Below are 10009 nucleotides of genomic sequence, written 5' to 3'. Positions count from 1 at the left end.
GGCGCAGGCAAGCGAGGCCGCGCCACCTCCTGGGGCCCCGCCCGGGGTCCTGCGGGCCGGGTCCCCCGGTGTCCTCGGTGGAGGGGCGGGGCTCCCCGCGCTCAGGATGGGCTGGGCGCCTGGGAGCAAGCGGGGGGGCCCTGCTTCTGCAGCCCCCTTGGCAGCAGTTTCCTGACACCAGGGTTTTCAATCTTCCTGCAGGAAAAGCAGCTTCCCTGCACCTGACTTCCTGGCTCATCCCCTCGTGTGGGGCTAAGGCGGTCTGGTGGGGTTTAGGGAGTGGTTGGCGAAGGAAAGTGTGCGTGTGCGTGTGTGTGCGCGTGTGTGTGTGCGCGCGCGTGCCGTGCAGGGAGGGAGAAGGGCAGAGTCTGCCGCAGGCCCCTCCTCGCCCCCCCTCTTCCCAGCCCTTGGTTGCTATGCAGTTTCTATGGCAGCAGCATCCTCAGACCCAACTTGCACCCATCATTTAGAGCCAATTAAGGTAAAATAGTGGGGGGAGGGAAGGAGGGAGTGGCAATGGAAGGGGGAGGGGCGAGGCCGGGAATCCGCTGCGGGGCTGCAAGTGCAGGTTCGAGGTCGGGTCTGGCTCTGCTGGTCGGCCCAGCGCAGCGGCAGCAGCGGCAGGAGCGGCCGGAGGGCGCGCAGCCCCGGCCCGGCCCGCAGCCACACTGCAGACCCCCGGCCCCCGCCCGCCCCCGGGGACCCTCTGCCCGGGCGCTGACCCCCTGCCTGCCCAGGCGCTCTGCACTCTTCCATGCCTCTCTTCTTTTCTCCCTTACCACCAGTACTTGAACAGAAGGAAAGGAAAGTTTTAAAAAATGCCGATCGCACAGTTGCTGGAGCTATGGAAGAAGATCGAGGTGGAGCCCATGGAGATAGAGGTGAGTGCCCAGGAGAGAAGGATGCGCGCTCAACAGCCTATCGGTGGCACGCGGGAGGTCTCACAGAATGGACTCCTGCGTGCTGGGGATGACTGTGTGAATATCTAGTGTGTGCCGAGCTGTGTGTGTTGCCGTCTATGTATGCAAGCGTGTGTATGCATTGTGTCCATAGGTGCTCACACGCAGGGCGCTGAGTGGGGTGTAAACTATATGAATGAACGCAAACGCTTGAAGAAAAAAAACTGTTGCCCTTAAACGAAACTTCAGGATGCTTCCTGAGGTATGTGTGTATCTTGAAGTCATCACAGCTTCCAAACTAATCTGCATCAGTTTGATTTTCCTTCAACAAGTGGCTTTACATGATAAGAACTCCATTTGCTAGAGTGGAGGATGAAACCAGGAGGCAAAACAATGGTGACTTCTTAGGAAACAGAAGGCATGAAGATAATGCGGTCTTAATAGCTTGTGCGTCCACATAAAGAGGAGCCGTTACAAATAAAGAGAAAAGCTAATGAAATGCAAGTGTCAGTGGCCCCTCCCTGGGGGCTGGCTGCTGGGAGTCCCCTCTGATACTGTTTCACTACATGCTTCCCTAGGGACATGGAACTCTCTGGAAGTCTGGTCCATGGAATTTGATTTGCTTAATTTGAATTACAGGTGATCAACATACGTTTTTCTGTGAAGAGTAGGTTCCTCAAAGTTATGCATTATTAGAGCACCCTTAGTCCATTATTAGACTACCTACTGAATCGTTAGACATACCTGTGCTGTGTCTCTAGCAACCGAAATTGCTTTCCCAAATGACAAATTCTAATAACTTATGAATGTTTACAAAATCCAAGCTTTAATTTTTGTCTTATCTCCTATCCCAGCCTCATGCCTATAAATAAATTCTTTTAAATGTTACTTATTTTTATATGTACAGACTATATGTTTAGACATTCATGTAACACTTATTTTATATTTTTTAAAGATTTTTTTTATTTATTCATGAGAGACACACACACACAGAGAGGCAGAGACACAGGCAGAGGGAGAAGCAGGCTCCCCCCAGGGAGCCCGATGTAGGACTCGATCCCGGGACCGGGATCACACCCTGAGCCAAAGGCAGACGTTCAACCACTGAGCCACCCAGGCGTCCCTCATGTAACAATTTTAAACTGAACAGGAGATTCTGTTTTATTTATTTATTTTTATTTTTATTTATTTATTTATTTATTTATTTATTTAAGATTCTGTTTTAAAAGAGAATTTATTTAATATTATACATTTAGTATGTTGAGGGGAGCCAAACTAACTTAATGAATGCTTGGGCTATATGTTGCTGTTCAACAGAGGTGGTTGAGCACAGCATAGATATCAAGCCTATTTTTTGGTGGGACAACGTGCTGTTGATGCCGGTGACAAGCACCTAAATCTAGAGAGGTGACACCCCAGCTCTTCACTGTCATTGACTATTCTGTGTGCCCATGATGTCATTCCTGGCAGCCAACACCAGGCCTTTGAAAGAGCCTCTCACTTATAAGGGTGGCTAATTCGGGGTTCATTTTTTTCCTTTGGAGGGAGATTTGAGGTTTTAAAAAACTGAATGAATGAATTTAATTAATAATGACTAGTCAGAAGTTTTTTTCTTACTTGCTGGTGTTTTCTGAAGCCCTCTCGGAACTATGTTTGTCTGTGGTGGAGACCCAGCTGGGCCCCCTGAAGGTAGCCCTTCTGCTGGGGTGGGGGAGGATTTGGGTGGGGGCAACACTGCGGATGTGGAGGGCCTTGCAGAATTTCTCATGGGGCTCCAGACTTTCCATCACTGCCACTGACCGGAGCTCTAAGGAGCAGCTTGTGTTGTAAATATATCGATTGAAAATGGACCAGCGATGTGTATATTCACATCATTTAAGAAATAAGTCATAGACAGCACTGCCTTGCCACCCCATTTAGAGGGCGAATTTTAAAACTTTTTGAGATTGATGTATATGCAACAGCAAATCATGAAAATTGATAAAGTAGATGGTCCTGGAGCAAAAGAAATTTTCTTTAGGCTTCCTGGGTAAATGTTTTAGGATAGTATACCCTCTGCAGTATGCCTTATGAAGATAGAGCATCCAATCCTATTTCTTTGGAACCCAGAAAATCAGAGCTTTTCCTGGAAAGAGTAAATGTGAAGCATTGGTCCTGAGGTCCTTTGGGTCCAGGGGAAACCTGAATCCACACATGTGAAATCTCTCTGCCCTGGAACTCAGAGGCTCATTGTATTTTCCAATTTTGCACGTTTTATGTTGTATGATATTAAAATATCTCACATATCAAGACATTGGGCAAAACAAATGGAATACATTTGGCCTCCAGACTCAGATTAAATATCATAAAATCTTTGCACGAGGAGCTTTGTGTGCTTCTTCTTATGAGAGAGTCTGCTGTACGGTGCCAGTTGTTCTGTCACTCGCTTTTGCACAAATTTAACATGACTGATGACTGGTTTTCCAGTGCTAGGGACCAGTTTTATCCTAACCTAGGAGTCACTCTGGCCTTGCCTTGTTTTCTCGGACTGGCCTGGGTCAGGCTTGAGGCTCACTGTACTGGGGACACTGTTCTCTGTACGCGAACCAGCTTTGCCTCGGCCCACAAACCAGGGGAAATTTGTTTGACTATCGAGGAAAAGCATTTGTGGTTTTATGAATTGTTTTGAAATATTTAGGTGGTATATTTGACCACTTAATGAGGTGTATTGACAAGGAAACGTGTGCTAATTAGAAACTGGGCCCTCCATAAAATCCCTGAAGAATCTGGCCTTAAAGAGAAGCGTACAGAGTTGTGTGTATGATGTTTTAGCCGGACCCTCAGTCACTGCTTCCAGCAGGTGTAAGGTGGCCCAGGGGATGCCTGGAAGGGGTGTGGGGCAAGGCGGGAAAGTGGGAGACAGAGTGAGTCAGGGGGTGCAGAAACCCATCCACAGGGGCCCATTCATCCCCTTTCCATGTTCTTTTGAAGGAGTCAGCAGGACCGTCCTTTCTGGGATGTCACCATGCGTTAAAGAAAGGAAAAGTCCCTGTTTTTAAACAATGCAGATCCAACAGGACTCCCTGACATCTCACGGTCTAGAATGTTCGGTGCCAGTTGTCTTACGGCTGCTGGGTGAGCTGACCGCCTGGAAGGTAGTGAGCCAGCCGGCTTGGGGCGTGTGGCGGGCGATGGTGTCCCCACTGCCAGCCGTCTGGGGCTCCTCCCCGGAGCTCTCTCCACATCCCTCAGTGGTAGATGCTATTACGTTCCAGACTTAAACAGGGAAACTGAGGCCCAGGTTAAGCAGTTTGCTTTCGGTCATGATGTAGGAAGCAAGACTCAGACACAGACCCTCCCGGTGAAGCCTTATCCTTATGGAAACACTCCGCTGTACGAGTCTATGGGCCAGGAACTTGACCCTGCCCGAGCTCAGTCATTCTCGAAGCATCAGCTGAGACCGTGATTTTATTCCATTCAAACAAGAATGGTTGCAGACGCCCTCCCTTTGTCACATCTGTCTTAACCCCTTTAGTCTGAGCCCCACGTGGATCCACAGGTCAGGGACTTACGTAAATCACCTGCTTCCCCGCTTCACTTGTGCCATGAGTGATACACGCTTGGCTGACGGGGCAATTTCCAACCGTGGCTGTGAACGCTCCATGCTCTCCTCACCACCTGCTGTAGAAAGATCCATTTCCTGCATGAAGCTTCACACGGTCACATGCAGATTCAGGTGGGACGGTCCCTCAGTGCACTTGCCCTATTCCGCTGCTGCGCTAGTAGGGAATACCTTGTTCGCCCTTGTGCTGCTTACCCGTAGGATGCTCTTGACAAGAGTGTTGTCATGCTAACTCTCTTCAATGTGTATCTCTGTTGTCAGACCACCGAGGAGGATCTTAACCTGGACGCGGAGCCCGCCACAGAAGATACCGTGGAAGAAGTAACTATACATGTTTTATTACAGCCTGATTCTTTGGGGAGGAAGGTGGGGTGGAGGGAGACGTGGAAGTTTGAAATCAACAGCCCATGAGCAGTTATTTTAGTGAAATATCTGTATGCAAACACACGCCGACACAGATACATATATGCACATGTGTGTGCCATGTGTCGATGATAGCCAATAAATTTCCCTCCAGAGGAATACATAAAACATGGGATGAAAAATCACAAACCAGAGTAAAAGACAGAGTCCTTGAGCAGGGGCTTTTCAGAGGGGAGATGAGGGATGGTCATCAATAAAGACAGGTGTGTAGGATAACCAGCTGGGGCACGGAAGTGCTAAATGGCTGCACCTGCTGGAAGGTAGGCACCCTGGCCTCCGAATGTGCGTGGAGCCGGCCATGCTCTTGGAGCCCTGCGAGCAGAGGGGGGATGCGCCCCTGCCCCCAGGAGCAGGTCAGTGGTGGCAGAGGCCAGCAGCTGAGGGGGATGGGAGGGTGAGGCTGGGAGGAGCACACCCTGCAGGGGCCGTTGGGTGGAAAGGTGCCCCGAGGACTGGCTGTCACTGGCTGCATTAGCCTGGTTTCCACACGGTGTGGTGGGGGCACAAGCCTGACCCCAGGGGGCAGGAAAGCGGGTTGGCCTTTAAGGGAGCAGACAAGCTCAGACAACGCAACGTGGGGGAGGCTGTGGTGCCAGCAAGCATGCTCCAGGGCCCTCGGGTAGGGAAGCACTACCTTCCAAAGTTGAATCAACGCCGGAGGAAGGGATTCTGTTGAAGCAGCCGCATTTCTACCGCTTGCAAAGAAGTGCCCTCCAAGGCAGCTGCAGCCGGGAAGGGTGACAAGGCAATTAAGAACCTTTCACTTCCTGAGTTGCTCAGCCAGGCGCTGCTTGGAACCATAAAAGTTGTAAAATTTGCAATTCTGTTGACTTTTTAAAATAGCTGGGAAGGTACTGTAGCTGGAGGAGTGGATCAGTGAGCACTGCTGGCTTTGCAAAATGGTCTGTTCGGATGCTAAGAACCGTCTTTCACGTCTGTCTAAATGCATGCACACCAATCTGCATTTTAAGCCCGGTGCCACTGGATCTCATGATCACATGACGTAATATGTTGGTTAAATAAAGTAAAAGGGTGCAAAGCTGCTTCATCTTTAGCTGGCAGCCTTTCAGTCCTGCACTTTTGATACTGCCCTGGAAGTGTGCAGCCCGGCTCTGCTCCTGGCTTTACAAGGAGCTTCCAGCATTCTTGAACAAAACATCTGGCCTGGTGTAGGCTTGCATTCTCTGGGAGAGTAGGTGTGGCCCCTGTTCTTGTCAGTTCCACGGAGGTCAAGGCCCTCCTTGCAAATGAACAAAGTCGAAGGCCCGGGGTCTCAGAGAAACCACGCCACGCCTGGCCTGCCACTTTTATTTGCACTTTGCTGGGCATTGGTGGGAATTTTGATCACCAGAAACCTTCTGGATGTTTCTTGCAGACAGATTAATGTGGTACATGAGCAGTTAGGTTCGGGAGGCCAGCTCGTACAGGGGTGCCGACTGTTCCTTCTCATAGGCCAAACTGAACACCACGATTATGTCACAAGATATGCTCAAAAGCGCTTATGCAATTAACAGAGAATTTTCTTAAAGATTATTTATTTATTTATTTATTTATTTATTTATTTATTTGAGAGAGAGAATGTGACTGAGTTCTTAGCACGAACAGGAGAAGGATCAGAGGGAGAAGCAGACTCCCACCTAGCAGGGAGTCTGGTTCAGGACTCAGTCCCAGGACCCCAAGATCATGACCTCAACCAAAGGGAGACACTTAACCAACTGAGCCACCCAAGTGCCCCTAACTGAGAATCATTAAATTCATTAACAGTATTTATTTCCTAAGATTTCCTAGTCTCAAAGTGTCTTATCCTTAACATTTTGGATGGAAATATAGATGCTGATTTATTGCAGTAAAATCATTCGACCGCTTTAAGGTTGATTTTGATAACAGGAGGGGAGACACAGCAAATTATTACTATTTCTTCATGGTAGGAAAGCAATTTAACTTTGCCTCCTAACAAACGAAGGAAGAAAGTTCCAGACAAATTTTGGGAGTATTTTGCGGGATATAATGTTGATTTCTGATAGGTTCGTGGTGTTGGTGGGGACACTGAGAAATAATGGGACAACAAGCTACTCACTGAGGTTTCTGATAGATGATGCTGGAAGCAACAGGCAGGTCCAGCCGGCAGCACACAATGCTTACACAACCATCTAAGGGTGGGTTAGAAGCCAGCGCGTCTCTGCATCCTCTCTGGCCTTCAGAAGGGGACTGTGCCGTCACCTGTAACTGGAGGATCTGTGGCTCAGACCCATGGAGGAAGTCAGAGTGGAAAAATTTCATACCTTTGTCCGGTCTGACATGTATGGTGATGATGAAAAATCCTATTTAGGAAAAAAAAAGTCATTCACATTAACAACAGTTCATTCATTCAAGCAAGAATATTTGTTGATGACCTGTGGGTGGCACATGGTACCACCATGGAATGATGACAAAGGAACATGGGTGTGTCCCCGGGGGCACACGGGGAGGACACAGCATCGACTGCAGCCTGGCCATCATCTGACATGGTGTCTCTGTGGGGATCGTCTTCATATGGATATATTTTAAAGCATAGAACACACTGGGACATCTGATGTACGAATATCTCCATGTGGGGTTCTTGTCTAGTTGTATTTCACGTCAGGGCTTTGTCCATGAAAGAAGTTTCTAGAATAAAGACTGCAAGTGAGATAGGAAGTTGGTGTTGGAGCCATGTGCCTCTTCACTGCTGTGGAGGGAAAGGCTTCCTCCCCTGGAACACCAGTGCTGGGACAGGGAGGTGGTGTCCTAAGTCCGGGAGGATGGCTATGGGTTGAATTTCACCTGACACATCAGAAGTGGGCACCCTTGAGAGTCTGAAAAAACGCAACGAACTCCAAACAAACAAACGAACAAAAAACCCTCACCAGATCACATTAGGGAACATTTCAGCTGTGTCTTGAAAGGGTTATTATTGGGAGGGATGTGGGAGAGAGACAGCCCATGGTCGTGGAAGGGAAATCTGGGAGCAGAGAGCTGACCCATGACTGTGTCAGAGGCACCTGCCCTGTGAGGTTCGCACTCCTGCTTCCTGCTTCCTTTTGCAGGTTACGTGCTGCAAACCCAGGTGGAAGGTGGGGACTTAGAGCCCTACCAGTGTTCATGGGTGACTGCAGAGTCACATGCTTCACCTGGGTATGCCACCGAGGGCCCCGGTCCCTGGTCCCTGGGGGAGATGGTGTGGCGTGGGGTGGGCCCCTTCCAGGACATGGAAGCGAGGCCTCTAAGCACTGCTCAGCCCCAGACTCCATGTCCCTACCCCATCTGTTACCCTTCCATCCCTGTAGTATAGACACAGGTGTTTATTAAAGACAAGTTTCTAATTTCACAGAACAACCTGTGAAAAATATTGGAATTTGTTGTATGTGTTTTTTTAAAGTGCTTAGATATCAGGGTTACATTTATTAATAAAGATCATTGTCTTGTCTGGTCAACTTTAGAAACCGGGTCCAGATAAGTTCTTCTCAACATTAGCATCGTTTTACTTTATTTCCACGTGATGACAAGGGTGTTTCCCTCTCCCCCCTGAACTTCCACTCTCAGTTTTGACAGTAGAGACTGTGGCATCCGAAGGCAGAGCAGAGCATGGCGAGGGTGGTGGCACCTGCTGAGGGCAGCTACCACTTGGCGGGGAGCTCTGCGGAGGAACCGGGGTGGGAGGGCTCACAGTGAGATGGACGACGCCTCTGGTGGCCTCTTTGAGGATGCTTGAAGATGGGGTCCCCGCTGCTTGGCCACTGGCCTCTTCTCAGGGGTCAGGTGGACCTGTGGGCACTTATTTGGGGCAGGACATCCTGTGATTCTGAGCATCTGTCAGTGTGACCTCCTTCAGTGACCAGCAGCCTGACTTCCAAGCAGCTACATCTTGGACTCCTTGATTTCTCTGCTCAGGGGAGGGAGGCTCAGAGCGAGGCCAGGGAAGAGATTTGGGGGATCATGGAGAACCCTTTATGCTTGAAGGAAAGAACAGCCCCAAAGTGTTATCAGAACCCTCTGGGCTGGGATCTCTGGGTGGCTCAGTGGTTGAGTGTCTGCCTTTGGCTCAGGTTGTGATCCTGGGGTCCTGGGATCAAGTCCTCTGCTCCCTGAGGGAGCCTGCTTCTCCTTCTGCCTTTCTGTGTATCTCTCATGAATAAATGAATCTTAAAAAGAAGAAGAAGAAGAAGGAGGAGGAGGAGGAAGAGGAAGAAGAAGAAGAAGAAGAAGAAGAAGAAGAAGAAGAAGAAGGAGGAAGAAGAAGGAAGAAGAAGGAAGAAGAAGGAAGAAGAAGGAAGAAGAAAGAAGAACCACCCTCTGGGCTAAACTCGTGGTAACAGTGGGATGTCACCCTGGTTGGGGCTGAGCCACCTGCCCCCAGATCACCTGTAGATTCCAGCATATCATCTCTTACCTGTCCCGCCCTGGGGAGCTAGACAGTTACATTGTTCCTTTAAAAAAAGAAAGAAAAAACAACCCAAACTGGTTTGAATAGAAATGAGACAAGAAGAATAATGAAGCCTCAGAAGTAATAAAGCAATTAAGAGCAAAGCAATTACAGTTTAAAGCGATAGTTAGTAGTTTGGAACAGAGATTCATGGTCTTCGGAGCCCTGCTCATTATCTCACTGCCTGTCAAGTGCCTGTCACGTCTCCGGGAGCTGGTGTCATCCCCATCACACCCACCGTGTCAGCCCGTTTACATTCGTGTTTCTTCCTGTTTTTCGGTCCAGCAAAACACAGGCCTCCTTGCAATCCTTACAGAGACTCTGGAGAAAGTGCTGTAAACACAATGTAGTTTGGAGGAAGGGTTGTGTGGCTCAGCAGGTGCAACCCATCTGTATTTAAATGCATGGCGGGGTGGGCCGCAGGAACGCTGACTTCACGAAGCATTAGCATCGACTGAGGCAGAAGTGAAGGAAAATGTGCCATTTCGTGATGAAAACTGTGCAGCGTGTTATTTGATGTGTCAGTGGTGGCTCTGCGAGCCTCCACAGCAGACAGGCAGCCCGACTCTTCTATCTCTCCATCTCTGCGTCACGGCCATCTCGTCTCGTAGGCGTTCACATTCATCTCCGCTGGACGTGGCAGGG

General features: G+C 49.3%; 1 protein-coding gene across 2 annotated transcripts in view; it reads left to right on the top strand.

Moving 5' to 3' along the window:
* The first annotated feature begins 448 nt into the window (after positions 1–448).
* Positions 449–10009, top strand: part of RPS6KA2 (ribosomal protein S6 kinase A2) — a 345125-nt gene continuing 335564 nt past the window's right edge. Inside the window, exons 1-3 of one of the 2 annotated variants that reach the window (XM_035712790.2) lie at positions 449–481; positions 786–881; positions 4762–4821. In XM_035712790.2, the coding sequence (XP_035568683.1) occupies positions 819–881; positions 4762–4821 (123 nt within the window). In that variant the 5' untranslated portion in view covers positions 449–481; positions 786–818. The remainder of the gene's footprint in view (positions 482–785; positions 882–4761; positions 4822–10009) is intronic. The other variant, XM_049114343.1, reaches the window with a different exon arrangement.

This window comes from Canis lupus, chromosome 1, assembly GCF_003254725.2.
Source record: "Canis lupus dingo isolate Sandy chromosome 1, ASM325472v2, whole genome shotgun sequence".
In the NCBI taxonomy this organism is placed as follows: domain Eukaryota; kingdom Metazoa; phylum Chordata; class Mammalia; order Carnivora; family Canidae; genus Canis; species Canis lupus.
Note: the sequence above shows the minus strand (reverse complement) of the source record. Positions and strands in the feature narration are given on the sequence as shown.